The 19,065-nt window shown below is 43.0% G+C and overlaps 2 protein-coding genes and 1 long non-coding RNA gene across 3 annotated transcripts in view; 1 reads left to right on the forward strand and 2 right to left on the reverse strand.

The window, feature by feature from the left end:
- The window catches only part of LOC132461216 (uncharacterized), a 61,478-nt gene extending 47,875 nt beyond the window's left edge, over positions 1–13,603 (forward strand). The window contains exon 3 of the long non-coding RNA XR_009526552.1: positions 13,522–13,603. This is a non-coding gene — a long non-coding RNA (uncharacterized LOC132461216). The remainder of the gene's footprint in view (positions 1–13,521) is intronic.
- The window catches only part of LOC132460630 (NACHT, LRR and PYD domains-containing protein 3-like), a 521,671-nt gene that overhangs the window by 459,675 nt on the left and 42,931 nt on the right, over positions 1–19,065 (reverse strand). The window lies entirely within an intron of this gene.
- LOC132461113 (zinc finger protein 862-like) lies at positions 9,724–12,430 on the reverse strand. The gene is made up of 4 exons (XM_060056159.1): positions 11,468–12,430; positions 10,857–11,043; positions 10,396–10,735; positions 9,724–9,846 (listed from the first exon to the last, which is right to left on the reverse strand). The coding sequence occupies exons 1-4, from the start codon at positions 12,234–12,236 to the stop codon at positions 9,724–9,726; spliced, it is 1,419 nt and encodes a 472-aa protein (XP_059912142.1). The 5' UTR covers positions 12,237–12,430.

The raw sequence follows: 19,065 nt of genomic DNA on the forward strand, positions 1-19,065 counted from the left end.
CGAGATATAGTTGACCGGGAAAAATTATTGAAAATCCATAGATATTTGGTTGACCGGGAGATCATCGGGTGGTAGACCAACGTACTTCACTGGACACATCTCATTTCTGGACCCTTGACCCATACGATCAGGTAACCTTGATTATGTAATGTTCGATATGAATGAATTGTACCAAATCAACTACTGTTACTCGTTAACATGGTGGTAACCCACGCAGTACTGCAGTCATTGAAATAGATTTTGTTAAATCAATGTCAAAATCTGCCAAAGTTAATGTAACTTCGTGCTGATGGCCATCGTCGTTATCTTCCAACAGGTTACAATAAGTTAGCAAAACCTCAGAGTCGTTTATTTTTGTGATAGCTAGCTCGAAATACATAGGCTATCTGTACCATTATACCAATTGTTAAGCAGGCAGTAGATCCATGGATGTATGTCGTTAAATCTATTAAAAAAGCACCGCTTTTTCTTCTGACCGCCGGTGAACACCGGCACCAACGCAGCCTGCCGGTGTTTTTTTGGTTATCTAGTCGTTCTGCGCATGCGCACGACGACACTTGATCCGCTGTGTAGTATTGTACCCCTGAATGCTCCAATAAAGACGTTATAATACAGTATCAGCCTATCGAATCATGCTACCATATCAAAAAGTGCTACCTTATGTGTTTGGTAGCGCATGTGTGTAACAGTTGATCAACTGTTACACACACACACACACTCACACACACACACACCGGTTGAACGCGCTTGCCTGTGCAGGGCGAAAGTGTGGCGCGACAAATCTAAACTTGTCTCCGGTTTTCTCTAGCGAATAATTCGCCGTTCACTTTGTATGGGATCTTGTCGCCCCGTCGCGTTTGTTATGAACGCACCGTATACAAGATACAGCAGATACAAATATTGGGGGAATATTATAGGGGAAACCTTTTGGTTACCTGAGTACATATGTATAAATCACACTCTGCATTTAAATTGCTGTTTGTTAACACTGACTTTTGTCTTTTCTGTTCTCTTACAGATCACTATTGCACACAAAGTAAGCAAAACAATATTTTTTATTTCATTTCTACTAACAACTTGCACAATGACATCCCGCTGGTCAAAGAGGCGGAAAATTAAATCAATGCTTAGGGCCACAGAGTCAGAAATCCTGCAGCAGTTTGATAACACCTTTACTGAACCCAACATGCAAGGCCACTCTGTCGCAGAACTGGAACATGTTAAATGCCCAAGTGTAGCATTGGAGTCAGGTGTTTCAGTCTCCAGTCACTCAGTTGTGGACCAACCAGGTATAGGGGAACATGAGCAGAGGTCAGCATTCAGTGAGACCCATGTGTCATTGGACAGTGTTCATGACTGTCCGTCATCTAGGCCTGTTGATTCAGAATCAGATGATTATGATGCTGAAGCTCCAACATCAGAGTTAGTATCAGTTGTGGACCAACCAGGTATAGGGGAACATGAGCAGAGGTCAGCATTCAGTGAGACCCATGTGTCATTGGACAGTGTTCATGACTGTCCGTCATCTAGGCCTGTTGATTCAGAATCAGATGATTCTGATGCTGAAGCTCCAACATCAGACTTAGTGACAAGCTTAAGATTTTGGGCCTCTTCCTTTTCTGTCTCACTAGCAGCATTGACTGCACTCTTGAGAATTTTGCGAGTGTTTCACCCAGAATTGCCAAGAGATGCTCGGACAATTCTCAAGACACAAGGTGAAATAAAAACTAAGAAAATGGAGGGTGGGGAATATTACCACTTTGGCCTAGCCGCAGGATTGATGTCAAAACTTAAGTCGTTGAAGCTGCCTGCTAATTTGACGACAATTAAGCTGCAGTTTAGTATAGATGGTTTACCACTATTCCGAAGCAGCAGAACTCAGTTCTGGCCCATTCTGGCAACCATTAATGCTGATTACAGCAGATCGCCATTCCTTGTCGGCCTCTTCTGTGGCTTTACCAAACCAAAGAGTGTCTTTGAGTTCTTGGGCCCATTTATTGAGGACCTTAGTGGCATTCTAAAAAATGGCATTTGTTACAAAGGGCAGCAGATAATGGCAGAAGTGTGCTCGTTTATATGCGATGCCCCCGCACGAGCCTTTGTTAAAAATATAAAAAGCCACAACGGTTATTCAGGCTGCGACAAGTGTTTCCAAGTGGGCGAATGGCACAACAAGATGACATATCCGGAAATCAATGTTAGATTGAGGACAGACACAGACTTCAACTCTATGACTGATGAAGAACACCACCTAAAGCAAACACTGTCACCGCTAGCTAGTCTGGTCAAAATGGTGACAATGTTCCCATTAGATTACATGCACTTGTGCTGTCTTGGGGTAACCAGGAAGTTGCTATATATTTGGATGTGGGGCAAATCACTGGCAACTAGGTTGTCCAGTAAATCAATCGAAGAGATCTCAGTTAAATTGAAGGGACTAGGACCTTACACTCCTTCTGAGTTCAGCCGGAAACCCAGGCACCTCTCTGAAATAGATCGGTGGAAGGCTACAGAGCTTCGATATTTCATGCTTTATGCTGGCCCAGTAGTCTTGAAAAATACCATTGCCCATGAAATTTATGAAAACTTTATGTTACTTTCTGTGGCCATGCATTTGCTGTTGTCTCCTGGTACATCAGAGGAATTGATTGATTGCGCTCAGGGATTGTTGACTTCATTCGTAACTCACTTTGGGCAGCTATATGGGAAAGGTGAAATTACCTACAATGTCCATCAGCTGACACACTTGGCGTCAGAATACCGTCTGTTTGGTCCCTTGGACAACATATCTGCATTTCCGTATGAAAATTATTTAGCACAACTGAATCGCCTATTGCGCAAGCCTCACTTGCCTTTACAGCAAGTAGTAAAAAGGCTCTCAGAATCACCTGCACCGACCTCGGACACTGTGAAGAAAGGCCAAAAATATATGCATCCTCATTATGATGGTCCATTGATTTCTTCATTAAGTTATGGAGATCAGTACCATAAGCTTGTTACGGAAAAGTACACGTTATCATCTAGGTCTGGGGATAACTGTTTTCAAATTGTAAATGACATTACCATTGTTGAAAACATTGTCAGGGTAGATCAGGATCAGGAGACTTACATAATTTTTCGAAAGTTTACCAAGAAAGAGTCCTATGGCCAGTATCCCTTTCCATCTGCAAACATTGGGGTGTATACAGTTTGGGGGTTGAGCAAGAATGTCAGTGTGACGAGGCTTCAGCACATTGGCAAAAAGTACATACTTTACCCTGACAAATTACAGTTCATCGCCATTCCCATCATTCATACCGATTAAAATGTCCACATCAGTTCATATAATCAGTTCATGCCGTTAGTTAAACTGTTCATCGGTTTATCAATTCATCAGTTCATAAGTTAATTTTGGTGTGCTTTGTGTTCTATACAGTCTTTGAAATCCCCTGGCTCAGAAAACGTTATGGAGATCAGTACCGTAAGTATCGTTACGGACAAGAACACATTAACATCTAGGTCTAGGGATAACTGTTTTCAAATTTCAAAACATTGTCAGGGTAGTTAGGATACTTACATCATTTTTCGAAAGTTGAACAAGAAAGAGTCCTATGGCCAGTATCCCTTACCATCTGCAAACATTGGGGTGTATACAGTTTGGGGGTTGCCATTCCCATCATTCATACCGATTAAAATGTCCACATCAGTTCATATAATCAGTTCATGCAGTTAGTTCATCTGTTTATCAGTTCATCAGTTCACAAGTTAATTTTGGTGTGCTTTGTGTTCTATAGTCTTTGAAATCCCCTGGCTCAGAAAAATAAATGGCCCAGTGGTGCATCATAAAGTTCAGCAGTGGTGCAACCGAAATTGTGCCAAACACATGGATTGAAGGGGATAAAGTCTTCTGGCCCCCATACCCTCCTAAGGACTCCATTAGGCTGAATGCAGCCATCCTGAAGCGGGAACAGCCTAGAGATGGATGGCACACGTACCAACCAATCCGTCTCCTCATAACTCGTGGTGGGTGTTCTCAAATTGGCTTTTGAGATTCAGAATCATACCCCTGCCTGACAATATTTCTCTTCACTGTACTTGTTATTCTGTGTTTGTAGATACTCATGATGAGGCAGCGAGGAGCCTGGAACGATATGTCAATCAAAATTGTGACACCACTGACATCCAGTGTGAGGGGGAGAGCCACCATGGCCTAAAAAGAAAAAGAAGGTAATAATGAAAGTCCAATTTCCAGTTGCACAAATGTTTATATTTGACTGATGCTTTTGTCCAAAGCAAACATATAAGCGGTTTCAACCATTTTCTGTTGACATGTGCAATTTAACAATTTGTTGAGTGTTATTTCCAGGTATAGTTAGCCTCTGTCTGTCTGTCTGTCTATTACGCACAGATCAGCCCCTAACCACCTTTCCCGGCCCCCCACATTTTTTTTTTCTTTAGACAAACCAGCAACCCAACAAGCCAGTCAGGACAGCCAACCATCACCTCCAAAAAAGTATTATAGCCTCCAACGCCCCAATTTCCCTAAGTCAACTAACCCCAATGTCCCTACCCCAGCATCGTTCCCAGGAGATGAATTGGCCTACCCTCCACTCGGTCCAATTCCTCAATTCCAGAGGCCATCTCCTGAAGGTATGTTTTTAAAAATAAGTAATTCATGTCAATTCAAACATTCAAAACAAATGCAGTATATCCAGTCATATGGTTTAATTTCTCTCTTCATACTTGTTACAGATTCTCCAAGCACTGCCAGAATGGCATTAAAAGGCAAGTACAGGAATGTTATGTTCTAAGGCTATTTCTAGGCTTTCAATTGTGTAAATCTTTCCTCAATTCTTTGAATCATTGAAGGATGTACCATCTATCAAAAATTAGCCTAAACCATTGCTTAAATATATATAACTCTTCAAAAGTTGTTCAACACTTTCTGAAATTTTTAAGTAAAAGGGCATCAGCTTTTACATTCAAATGTTATTATTTTCTTTGTCAATAGATGTGGCTATGCAGAAACTGCTGACTGCGGTGACGGAGTTGTCCAAGGAGGTGAAGGACCTGCGGGAGGAATTCAGGCAATACGTCCACTCCTGCAAGTGTGGAAAGAGTGACTCGGTGGGTCTGGCCTCCTTGGAGCCCTTGGAGCTGCCCCTCCACACCATGGAGGCCCTGGACCGTGCAGAGGAGACACTGCAAAATGGACCAAACCGCCAAAATATGGTAGTTTAATAGTTACATCATTCTTCGGTCAGAAAACTTCAATATATCCTAAAAACTGTTGTCGTTTCAGTACGACTTTATCAATCCAAGTTATATTCAGACTGAAAAAAAAAAAATATATATATATATATGTTGGCATGAGCAAATGTGATTCCAGTCTGCGTGTGTTAACCCTGCAAATGTGTTATACTTTGCCAGACTGCCCGTCTCGCCATTATCGGAGGGACTACCCTAGAGGTGAGGGTCCGCCGGATGATGGCCAATTTGTTGACCAACGAACTGGCTTCAGGACTGAACTGGGCCGGAAAAAAGCAGGGCAAGGAGCAGGCCAAACAGAAGCGGCCCTTTAAAGACTTGGCACTCTGCCGATCTATGTTTGGTAAGTCCTGCTACATTTTCAATCACCATAAGAATATTCTATATCATGAAATTGTGGACCCTTTCTTACCACGCGCCTGCCAGTGTGATGCTGCTAGCTAGCACGCTACGGCAGAGCGACTCCTCCGTTTTCAAACCAACTACTTTTTCAAACTTTCGATGCACGGCTATAACACTCTCGGCATGTTCCCTAGCATTTAAACATAAATACATAAACAGTTACACAACCACTGTTCGTACCTGTATAGAAAGAACTTGAAGTTGAAGTCCAAAGTTGAAATGGCCGAGGAGACGGCAAGCACGCTATTCCCCTACAGGCTGCACGAGGCAAAACAAAAGTAATCGAACACCATCTAGACTCGAGATTGAACTCAGAAAGAGTTAACGTGCAGCGTCGGTAAAGAGCTTTAGCGCAATGATTGACGTTACCCCGAATCAATGACCATTAGTGGGTGGGGGGGGGGGGGGCATACAGGGTGGCCAATCAGATTACAGGGGGGGCGGGTTGCCCCCCCGTGCCACCATGGAAGCCCCCCACTGGATATGTATATCATTTTAAGAAAATGTCTCCTAGGCTGCCGAATTTGTTTCAAAGTGTGCATATATGTGGGAGTTCTGTTTAACTTTAAGGCTAATTTTTTGCATTGTGCTTGTATTTTCTGTTTTAGATGCTATTACACAGCAGCTCGGGACAGCCGCCGTCACCCAATACACTTTTGCCCAGGCTGTTCAAAAGTGGCTGCGCTATGCGCCAGACCGGGCAGGAGGGAGTGGAAGACGTGACGTCATGTAATCCTGTAATAAAATGTTGTTGTTTTTACCTTAAACAGTGTGGTGTGGTCCGTGTTTTAGGCTAGGCTATAGGCATACAAGCTTTCAAATTTTCCATAACTTTTTAACATCCTGGCTGTCGATAAAGCAGGATATTCATTATAGGCTATTTAATTTAGGGCATTACATTTTCGTATGCCTAGCAATCATAATAATGATTGAAATTCCATTGATATTACGTTGATCCTTAGTTCAGTTGAAATCTCAACATTGTTTCAATATTCCTGATAATTGAAATACCATTGAAATTCCATTGATATTACGTTGATCCTTAGTTCAGTTGAAATCTCAACATTGTTTCAATATTCCTGATAATTGAAATACCATTGAAATTCCGTTGATCTATGGATAGGATTTCAACGTTGTTTCAATATTAAAAAATGGTGCAAAATTATGTAGAATCAACATCAGAGTTCAGATGTTGATTCAATGATTTAATGTTGACAACGGAATGTTGATTTAACATAGTTTCAATGGTTGTTTGCTATCTGGGTGGTGACACGACAAATAGCCTACTTCCAATTGAAATACAAAATTTAGAAAATAGGCCTACGTGTCCCTGATCACGTTTCAATAGATTAAATAACGTGACAGTGTCACGTATTTTCGTGAGACCATACCTGTACTTCCATGAGTATACTTAAAGGAAGTATACTATCCGCACTATCTACTACGTTATTTTTTCAGATGTGAGTGCTGTTCCAAATCGAGTACAAATCGTGGTGCACTAACTGGAAATTACGATCACGACTGCCGCCGTGGCTCCTCCCCCGCAATAAACATCCCGCTTTGAACGGTGAACTCTTTACGCCTAGCAGCTATAAAAACTATAAAAACTACTGACGTGTGTCCTGATAGGACTCACTATATTGATGCACCTAGCCGTTCCAGAATCACTCCAGAATCATGCTGTGACCCCATGCTGTCAACAAGGTCACCATATATATCTTATGATAAAGTGAATTGCTTGCTTTATAATTTCTTGTGTGCTTACATATATCTTAAGATAAGGTAAATTGGTTACCTTATAACTTCTTGTGTGCTTAAATATATCCTAAGATAAGGTAAATTGGTTACCTTATAACTTCTATAACTTCTTGTGTACCTCATATCTTTGAGAAAGTAAATTGTTTACTTTAGATATTCTTATGTGTTAAAATTGTGTGCCTTAAAATGTCTTACCATAGAGCCAACTGGCTACATTATATACCCTTTTTATGTAGTAAATTGAATGCTTAAACATGTCTCCTTGTGGAGAAACATTGGAGGAATACAAAGAACATGTGTCCCTTTAGATCCCATGATGTATGAACACTCGGCGCGTGATAGCATGTGCACAACTTCAAGCTTCTTGTGTTGCCCCTCGGGCAAAATAAGGGTAACTCTGGAACGTTTATCAAAGGATCTTTTGTTATCAGGAGAGTAAAACAGGGAAATCTGCAGAGAAAGCTCAGTCGTTGGTCGTCACTCGGTCTTTTTGGTTCTTCTGCTCTTGGTGGTGTCGTGTGCTCTGCTCTGCCCTGCTCTTCTACTTCCAAAAAACTGTGGCCTTCATAGCAATAGATTTTCATCTTAGGGACTCTGACACCGTAACGCTCGGTTCAGACTCTATTTTCTTTTTAGTTTAGATTTAGAAATCCAACCACGGACTTCATCTGAGAGTACGTTGGTAACGCAGTTTTAGAAATCCAGCCTTGGGCTCCACCTGAGAGGACGTAGGTACTTAGAACTCCAGCCTCAAGAGCCTCTTGAGAGAACGTTGGTACTTTTAATAGGAATCTTCTTTAGCACTAGCTTAGTCTCAAGCGTGATTAACTCAACAAAGGCAACTCTCGGGGTCGTGCGGTGTACTGGGGCACGAGAGTTGTGTCAACGTTAAAACCTGGGCTCCACTTGGGAAACGTTGTTAAAAACCTTAGTTCTAGAAACCCAACCTTGGCTCCACCCGAGATCAATGTTGGTACCTAGACTTAGAAATCCAACCTTGGGATCCACCCGAGATTAAACGTTGGTACCTACTTTTAATAGGCCATTTTTCATCTATATTCTTCTTCTCTTACTGTCTTTTCTTTTCAAATCTATACTCAGTTGTAAAAGTTATTGTGTTTATTGGACCTAAGAATAAATCTACCTGACTACATTTGTAGTAGGTAAACTCAATCGTTCGAGTCCTTTTCCCTGTCGACTCCTCGACACAGGCAAAGCCGAACGACGCGCTCTCCCAGCTGATCCCCTCACGGTGAGTGGCGCATTGTACAGGCAATGGTTGATTGTGACTGACGTGTATAGGGGGTGCAGGGCTCTACGCTAACTTTTTTTTTCAGGAGCACTCGTGCCCCTAAGTTACAAAATTTAGGAGCACAGAAAAAAAAACGGGGGCACAACAGGTTTTTGTTCAGAACATTTATTAGGGTGCAGAAATTGCACACACCAACCGCACCAACTTACTAAAACTAAATTAATACAAATAGACAAGATTACATTTAGGCTACACAAAACAGCACCAATTTACTAAAAAGATAAATAGAAAAGATCACATTTAGGCTACACAAAAATCATGTCGGACTCGGAATCACTTGGCCATGACTTGTAGTTGGGTCGACGTGACCTTTTTCCAGCTGACAGCCAGTTTTCGGCACATTTAGTGGGATCAAATAATTCAAGTGAGGGGCCCTCTGTAGTGATCCTCTGTGGTGGAGACATGCAAGCAGCTCCTCAAAGAGCTTTTGAGGCGTTTCTGCGCAGAGAAGCCCCGCTCACACTGTGCAGAAGAAATTGGGAGGACCAACAGTATGTCCACAAGGTGTAGGATGTTCTGTAAGAGTAATTTAAAAGGGACTCATAGTAACTGATCAAAAGAAATAACTACATACCAGAAATACCTCATTACAATTAAAGTACAACCTTCCATTTAAGTGCTGAAGTGTATGTTACCTTGTAGTCAGTTCTGTATGGCTCTTTGGTTGAAACTGTTTGCCATAAGCTGCTGTAAGACTTGTCCTTAAACGTGTAGCTGACAAGGGTCTTCAAACTCTGCCATTCCCCTGGCAAAGCATCCATCTGGCATCCAGAGCTAGAGAGAGAAAAACATAGGCTTGTCACTCATCTGTTTCATAATCTGGTAACCAATCAAATCCATGATATTAGACAGCAACGTGCCTTGTAAGGACATGACGAAAATGCTGCATCAGAGCCTCCAACTGATCGTTTCCATAATCAACCAGTTCATTGGTATTCTCAGGCCAGGTGTCGTGATGAAAGATTTTCATGCAATTCACTGCAGAGTAGTCTTCGGAGTCCTCATTAATGAGACTGCCGAATCTGGCAGAATCTGTTAATGGCTTCCACAGTGGTGGTGATGACAGAGGTGATGTTTCTCTGTAGCCTCTGCTGCATTCCTGTGACATCTCCCGAGAGTGGTACACCCTTTAAGAAAAAATTATGGAAAAAGAACAGAACATACCTAGTTATAGCATCCAGTAGCTTGTGCACACAACATGTACATTCAACCTACAGAATATTTCACACAGACATGTAAAAGACATGTGAGTTGATTACAAAATAGTAGCAATGGATTCATTCTGATTAAGCTGTTGTACAACACTCACTATCCTGTATCCCTAACAAACCTGAAATGAGATCTCTTCCTGCCCTTGTAGACATTCCATGAACTGACATAGCTTGCCCCCTCTTTGCGGTGTTTCCTGCATAGCCTGCAACACCATCACTGTCTTTATCAGCGCTGAGATGGCTTGAGGAAGAATGAGGTCGTTCTTCTGCAAAACGCAACTGAGCGAGGCCAGTTCATTAAACACGTCAGCCAGGAAATGCGCAGAAGTTAATCTCGTGCATTCCCTTCCTAATCTGAACAGGGGCAGTCAGAAAAAATACCTTGTTTAGATTTTAAGTGATATATCTCAAAATAAATCAGGTCACTTTCATAAGCAATGTGTACTATGGTTTTGTAAAACGTACCTTCTTTGCACGCCCTTGAATTTCAGCACTGGCTGCTGAGGAGGCAAGGTGGTCCATGTGGCGCAAAACAGCCGAATACTGACCACTGTCAGTTGACAGACTCCCTTCTTTTGCTGCACGAAGGAACACACTCAGTGCCCGGTGTACATGGGGAATCCACCTCGTCCCTTTCACGCTCGAAGGAGAGCAGACCCTCACACCTAGCTCTTTTCCAATCAGGTTCAGCTCACGCCTGGATTTAGGGCTCTGGTGGTACGTCTTCCACACAAGATGGAGAAGGTCATAGACTTTGGCCACCATTGTCTCATTGCGCTGCAGGTTGAGAATGGCCAACTCCAACCTAGACATTAACAACAAACACAGACAAATCTTATAGCAGTAGCCTATTACTAATGGACAAATGCATACAATCAACCATGACATTCTGTAATATAGTTAGGGCACAATGTATGTACATTCACCTGTGAGGCATGCAATGAATGGGAATTACATGCTGTCCGGCTGCCTGTTTGAGTAGAGCACTCACTCCCCTATGCACACCCATGTTGACTTTAGCACCATCTGCACCAAATGCGACACACTTGGCCTTCCAGTGGCATGTACCACGTCCAAGAGCATCAAATGCTGCATTGGTTCCAGCCAGGACACCTTAAGTAAAAAAAAAACAGTGTTAAATTCCTTAAAGTAGCCTTTTTTTTAACAAGCAATTGTCCACATATTCATATTCTGTGTAAGTAATTTTGCATTAATTTCATTGATAATGTTAGCCTATAGGCCTATAGGCCTAACTATTGTTGTAGACATGACATTCACATTTCAGTCCCCTTGTTTTATATTATTATTTTTTCCCCTTTACCATTGGACTTTATATAATACACCACCAATAAATACCTAAACTTAATATAAATATACACGTTTACATTATAAACACACACACGCACCCACACACCACCACCAATCATCATTGCATTTCAGAATAACTAGGAGAGCTAGGCCTATACGATTGGTGAAGAAGATAAATTGTGGGACTGTGTGATTAATATAAAAAACATAGAATTTCTTTGCCACTCACCTTGCGCATGAGCGTGTAAGAGAGCCTGTTGGCCGACGAGGCGGGTCACCGGTCTGCCATCCTCCACGAAGCGCACATACACAATCTCACACTCCGTGTTTGATATGTCCGTATCGCCATCTATCAGGACTGCGAGGTAACGGGCCGCTTGTAGCTGGGCAGCGAGAGTGTCTTTGATGCCTTCCGCTATTTGACCGACCATCTCAGCACATCTCACATCATTGTCATATGTGGGATTGATGTTTAATCCATTTTTATGGTGAAGGGCAATCATCGGTCCAAATTTAGTGAAGGCTATCTCTTCCTTTGCGATCACATACGCTATGTTAAATTTAACCTTCAGCTGCCGGAGCGCGTCCTGATTAGAGATAGCCAATTGTCTGCCAACGGCGGCTTCCACCGTGCCAGGGTTATTGGGCTGGGTGCGATTTATATATACATCGCGACATCGAGAATGCCGAACGGACTCGCTGTGTTTTACCACAGCATCCCGTTTTAGATTAGGGTTCCCGGTTCTAAACAGAGAAGAGCCTGCCATTGCCGATGGGGCTTCCTTACAAAATTTACAGAACATTTTCATGTTCTCGGCATCATAAAGTAGCCAACCGAAATCCTTCAACCAGTCGGGGTTGAATTTGTAGACTTTATCGACTACAGTAACTTTCTCCACTCTAACCTTCTTCCTGGCGATTTCTTCATCTTCCTCTCTTCCTCTGTTTGTTTGTGTTTTCCCATCATTCTTTTTGAAAAACGCAGTTATGCTTTGCATATTTGTTTTAGCTTAGTAGTTAGCGGTGTTGAGATGCGCAATATCACATACAGCGAGAGGCGCTCGAGCAGCAATATCACATACAGCGGGAGGCGCGCCGCGCTCGAGCTATCACATACAGCGAGAGGCGCTCGAGCAGCAATCTAAGCAAAAATAGATCTCCGCTGAGCGGACTGTTGCCAAGCAACATATAAACAAAAAAACATGCACGAAGAATGCAGAGTGAATTACAGTTTGGTGAAAAGTCAGAGTGACGTTGTACGCTCATATCAGCGCTCCTGCAGAGCACGAAATAAAAAAAATAAAAGTGCCGGAGAAGTCACTCGCACGCGTGCTCCTGTTTTGTTTTTCTCGTTCGCACGCTGAAATATTCACTCGCAAATGCGAGTGAAATTGGCGCACTGTAGAGCCCTGAGGGGGTGACAAGGCAAAAAGATACATCATCATTTCGTATTAACTATTATTATTTCGGGTCTGAATTCGTATAAAAGTAAACTGTTGTGAAGGGATTTAACAGAGTGACCTGGGTCGGACCGGATTACGACTGAGCCGAGCCGGACCAATACATATAATTAGGCAACATATATATATATACATATAGCATTTGTGGTTTTGGCATAAACATAACGAGGGTGCACTGTACTATCTGCGCACACCCTTTCTGAAGCCTCTCTCTCTCGCTCTCTCTCTCTCTCTCTCTCTCTCTCTCTCTCTCTCTCTCTCTCTCTCTCTCTCTCTCTCTGTCCCTCCCTCTCTCTCTTTCTCTCTCTCCCGTTTTGTGGAGCACGTTAATTGTCTTAGAACACTACCATTCAGAATGCATTGGTTTACATTTCGTTTTGTGTAACACGCAAAAAGTCAGACTATCGTGCTCTGGAACACGCTTCAATAGATTAACGTTCGTGCGCAGGAGCGTGATACCGGGTTGTACCATGAGGTTGTCTGTGTTACAAACTGTCCTCACATAACATGAATGTTCCCCTGTCTCACATACAGATGTAGAAACTACAGCACTTGCTTGTAAAGTGGCTAGTTAAGGAATATCGTTTTTTTTCTCTTTAATACACATTCTTACTTGTGGCATCAATGTGTACCCATATGGTGCATTGTCAGCTGTTTCCTGTGGCTTGATGCTGAAATTTGTTATGCAGTGACATGCCTCCCTTATCCAAAATGATTGCTAAATCTTGTTAAATATTCTGTCTTTGCACATACTGTATGGAGTATTCCCATCTGTACCAGTTGATGCCTGTTCATCTTTGCATATTGCTGTTCATTTTTTTAGGTGCACTGTGTCAGCGGTCAAAGTGGCACTTCTTCTGCGAAAGAGGGGATTGGAGAAGTTGGTGTCCAGCACCTTGCTGTGTTCTCAGCAGACCTTGCCAGTGTTCAGTTACAGTTTTGAGTAAATGTAGTTAACTTCTGGCAATGCATGTCATGCCTGCTAAGGGGTTGCAGCGTGAAAAATGTGGCGATATCAGGCCATTTTTCTATGTCTTGATGGACATTTTGAGTAGAATATCATCTGTCAGGGATGTGAGTTGAGTATGTTATGCCTATATGTGTTTTTAAGACTTGAGGAAAGTCGAGCACTGAATCTCCCTGTGTTCTCTTGTACAGAGACCGAATCAAGATCAGGGTGTCAATCATCCAGAGCTGCGCCAAATGACTCTGCTTGTGAGGTGAGTTTGAATTTACCTGTGTTTTGAAATTGACCAATGGTTAGAAGTACTGTGATGTTCCATGGAACACAATTTTCAGTGTTTTAGTAAACATCTTGCAGCTACAGTGGAAATGTCCTCTATTCAGTATGGATGGTTTTACTAACCATGGTGTCCCCCCAACACTGTTTTTTTCTGAGTGTGCCATACACTGGGAGTTCAATAATGGAAATGTCTTCTATTCAGTATGGATGGTTTTACTAACCATGGTGTCCTCTCAACACAGTTTTTTTTCTGAGTGTGCCATACACTGGGAGTTCAATAATGCAAGACTTAGAGTTTGATCAAGGATGTCATTAAAAGTCCAAAGGACAGTGTCCTTGCATACTATGAGGTTGTCAGTGTTACAAACTGTCCTCACATAACATGAATATTCCCCTGTGTCACATACAGATGTAGAAACTACAGCACTTGCTTGTAAAGTGGCTAGTTAAGGAATATCGTTTTTTTCTCTTGAATGCACATTCTTACTTGTGGCATCAATGTGTACCTATATGGTGCATTGTCAGCCGTTTCCTGCGGCTTGATGCTGAAATTTGTTATGCAGTGACATGCCTCCCTTATCCAAAATGATTGCTTAATCTTGTTAAATATTCTGTCTTTGCACATACTGCATGGAGTATTCCCATCTGTACCAGTTGATGCCTGTTCATCTTTGCATATTGCTGTTCATTATTTTTAGGTGCACTGTGTCAGCGGTCAAAGTGGCACTCCTTCTGCGAAAGAGGGGATTGGAGAAGTTGGTGTCCAGCACCAGGAGGTGTCATCCCCTGTGTTCTCAGCAGACCTTGCCAGTGGTCAGTTACAGTTTTGAGTAAATGTTGTTAACTTCTGGCTACAACTTTGCCATGAGCATAGTTATTATAAAATAGAAATGGCTGTCTGCTTGTCATGTGCATGGTAGTAGAATATATTACAGTTTTACATGTATCCCCTCTATACCCATGGTGTTTGATTGGTAGGCAGACAGGCTCTTTAAGCCCATACATTTATACCTGCTGTTACGCCCCCCTGGTGGCTCGGAGTAGGACGCAACATAAGGGCAACAGGTTTGGGCAAGTGAGGGTGCAGTCACACAAAATCCAAGACAAAAGGTGAATTCAATATAAAGTGTTTATTTACAAAAAAGGCAACACAGGGATCAACAAGGACTGTCAGTGGCACCAAAGAAAATAACATAACAAAACCCACCCCCCCATTGACAGGTGGTTTGCACCCAAAAAGTACAGTGGGTGGTGCTCACTCTAACCTAGGGTATTAACAACAGGTAAACCTACGTGTATGAAATATGTAAACCCCAGGGTATCTTACCTATCCTTATTGACCCTGTGCGCACAACAAAAGAATTAACAAAGACAAAGAGAAAACTAAAGTAGGCTGCTAACAACTAAAGTAATAAGGTTTAAACAAATGTGTAAATGTGTAATAACTAAAGACAATACAATAAACCAACAAAGAAACCAAGCACTCGCAACCACTAGTAAACACTAGCAAATACACTCCAAAAACAAGCCAACAGAGCTCAACCAAAGCTCTGCCACAGCTCAAACCAAAGCACTCAACCCTGACAAACAAACACAGGACTATTTAAAGGGGAATGGTTGATGAGAGATCTGGAACAGGTGTGGTGATTTGGTGATTGGGACCAGGTGTGCACATCTGAGAATTTGGAGAATGAAAACAGGAGGAGGAGACAGAACAACAACACAAACATAGTACACAAAACAGAACCCAATACATGTAGGCCTATACCATGTATAACATATAAGACATACAGAACACTGTACGTAACACTCCCCCCCATAAAGAGTCAGCCCATGGCTGACGATACCTCAAACCATCCTGTAAACCCAACTTTAATAGTATAAAAAGCAAAATCAATCAAAATTGCCCCCAGTAACTACTGACCCACAATAGTTACACACGAGACAGAGCATCTGCAAATACATTCTCGGTGTCCTTTTTGTGGTGGATCACCAGGTTGTATTTCGTGATAACCAAAGACCAACGCATAAGTCGCTGGTTTTGGTTGTGCATGCGATGCAGAAACACCAGTGGATTGTGGTCTGTGTAAATCACCACAGGCTCCGCACTGGACCCAACATAAACCTCGAAAAATTGGAGCGCTAGCAGCAAAGCCAACGTCTCCTGCTCTATTGTAGAGTAGCGCATTTGGCTACTATTACATTTCTTTGAAAAGAAACCTACAGGGTGGACCAAACCCTCAGAATCCATCTGAGTTAAAACTGCACCAGCACCAATACAGCTCGCATCTACTTCAATGGCAAACGGTTTATTAAAATCAGGAGCACTCAGTACTGGGGCATTACACAATAACGCTTTGCAGCATTCAAAGGCGAATTGACACCGATCTGACCATACAAACTTAACCAATGGACTGATCAAGTCAGTCATTGGGGCTGCAACAGAAGAGAAGTTCCTACAGAACCCTCTGTAGTAACCTGTCATTCCTAAGAATCGGCGTAACTCCCACCGAGTGGTGGGTACTGGGAAAGACGTAATAGCTGCGATCTTGGCCTCCAAGGGACGCACTTGGCCTCCGCCCACCTGTTTACCCAAGTAGGTCACCGTCGCCTTCCCAAACTCACATTTCGCGAGGTTCAGTGTCAGAGACGCATCAGCCAGTCGTTGAAACACGGTTCTGAGCGAATCCACATGAGCAGGCCACTCTGACGAGTGTATTACCACATCATCCAAATATGCAGTACAGTTAGGCACACCACTAAACACAATATTCACCAACCTCTGGAAAGTGGCCGGTGCGTTTCGCATCCCGAAAGCCATCACGGAATACTGTAGAAAATTATCTGGAGTCACAAAAGCACTGGTGGCAGAAGTCCGTGGTGAAAGGGGAACTTGCCAATAACCTTTCAATAGGTCTAACTTTGTTACAAAGCGAGCTGATCCTATGGTATCCACGCAATCATCTACGCGGGGCATAGGAAAAGAGTCCGGCACAGTGACATTGTTTACCTTCCGATAATCTGTACAGAATCGGACAGTCGCGTCAGGCTTTGGAACAAATAAGCACGGAGAACTCCATGGGCTAGAGCTGGGCTGTGCTAAATTATGTTCCAATAAATAATCAACCTCTTTCTTCATCAGAGATCTCTTGTAGGCATTTACTCTGTATGGGTGCTGTTTAATCGGTCTGGACTCACCCACATCTATGTCGTGCTCTAACACCGTAGTGCGGGTAGGCACATCGCCAAACAGACAGGGGAACTCAGAGATAAGGCAGAGTAGATCAGCTTCCTGTTCCCTGCTTAAATGATGCATTAAAGACGGTAGTTTTAACAAAATTTCTGAGTTTGCCAACCGAGGGGTCTGTTGCTGGGCATTGCGCAAACTCAGGCCATCCTCATCACTCACTGCCGTTGTTGGGAAAAACGGTCTGTCTAGTTACTGGACCAGATGAAATGAGACGGAGAGGTAATAAAGTCTATCGGCACGAGGACCTTGGATTTATTAAGTAAAGTGGCAACGGTTATACAGAGTCATAAAGCGTGAGAAATCGAATATGTCTAAGTCCCTAATCAGCGCTGATGGTTCGTCCAGAGCTTCGCCTCCGTGGAAGGTCTGCTGCAGAAGAAGGGGATGAGTTCCTGTGTGATACACTCTTTTGCTGTATCCTCCTCTCGATGAGGTGTGTGCGTTTGAGATGTGTATGGTTCTGTGTGTCTTTGCTTGACCTTGCCTCCCAGGCCCTAGTGTATGCATGTGTATCTTCTTGTGTTCTTCCTGATGGGGGAGAGCCTCACAGAGTCTCCTGTTTGTGGCCCTCCCGTTCTGAGGATGAAACGGTGCATTGTCTGTGTTTACCATTTGCCGGGAGGAGAGATGGGGCCTTGGTTCTGGCCATCACCTGACCATGTTCTCATGTGTGTGTTATGTGTTAAAAATTGACTATATTGTAACGTGACTGCCATGTGTTGTGCTCCTCAAGCTAGGGTGGGAGTTAGCTATATTTATAATGTACATGTGATGTGCTCAGCAGGTTATTTTGCCCAACACCATCTATCAGGACTGCGAGGTAACGGGCCGCTTGTAGCTGGGCAGCGAGAGTGTCTTTGATGCCTCCCGCTATTTGACCGACCATCTCAGCACATCTCTCATCATTGTCATATGTGGGATTGATGTTTAATCCATTTTTATGGTGAAGGGCAATCATCGGTCCAAATTTAGTGAAGGCTATCTCTTCCTTTGCGATCACATACGCTATGTTAAATTTAACCTTCAGCTGCCGGAGCGCGTCCTGATTAGAGATAGCCAATTGTCTGCCAACGGCGGCTTCCACCGTGCCAGGGTTATTGGGCTGGGTGCGATTTATATATACATCGCGACATCGAGAATGCCGAACGGACTCGCTGTGTTTTACCACAGCATCCCGTTTTAGATTAGGGTTCCCGGTTCTAAACAAAGAAGAGCCTGCCATTGCCGATGGGGCTTCCTTACAAAATTTACAGAACATTTTCATGTTCTCGGCATCATAAAGTAGCCAACCGAAATCCTTCAACCAGTCGGGGTTGAATTTGTAGACTTTATCGACTACAGTAACTTTCTCCACTCTAACCTTCTTCCTGGCGATTTCTTCATCTTCCTCTCTTCCTCTGTTTGTTTGTGTTTTCCCATCATTCTTTTTGAAAAACGCAGTTATGCTTTGCATATTTGTTTTAGCTTAGTAGTTAGCGGTGTTGAGATGTGCAATATCACATACAGCGAGAGGCGCTCGAGCAGCAATATCACATACAGCGGGAGGCGCGCCGCGCTCGAGCTATCACATACAGCGAGAGGCGCTCGAGCAGCAATCTAAGCAAAAATAGATCTCCGCTGAGCGGACTGTTGCCATGCAACATATAAACAAAAAACCATGCACGAAGAATGCAGAGTGAATTACAGTTTGGTGAAAAGTCAGAGTGACGTTGTACGCTCATATCAGCGCTCCTGCAGAGCACGAAATAAAAAAAATTAAAGTGCCGGAGAAGTCACTCGCACGCGTGCTCCTGTTTTGTTTTTCTCGTTCGCACGCTGAAATATTCACTCGCAAATGCGAGTGAAATTGGCGCACTGTAGAGCCCTGATTATCA

This window comes from Gadus macrocephalus, chromosome 7, assembly GCF_031168955.1.
Source record: "Gadus macrocephalus chromosome 7, ASM3116895v1".
NCBI lineage: Eukaryota > Metazoa > Chordata > Actinopteri > Gadiformes > Gadidae > Gadus > Gadus macrocephalus.

Bases quoted from the DNA above. Each gene is read 5' to 3' on its own strand.
- LOC132461113 (XM_060056159.1), bottom strand. From the start codon at position 12,236: ATGCAAAGCATAACTGCGTTTTTCAAAAAGAATGATGGGAAAACACAA. The intron at 11,044-11,467 runs GTGAGTGGCAAA...TTTTTACTTAAG, and splicing joins CTTACACGCTCATGCGCAAG to GTGTCCTGGCTGGAACCAAT. The intron at 9,847-10,395 runs GTACGTTTTACA...TTTTTCTTAAAG, and splicing joins TTCAAGGGCGTGCAAAGAAG to GGTGTACCACTCTCGGGAGA.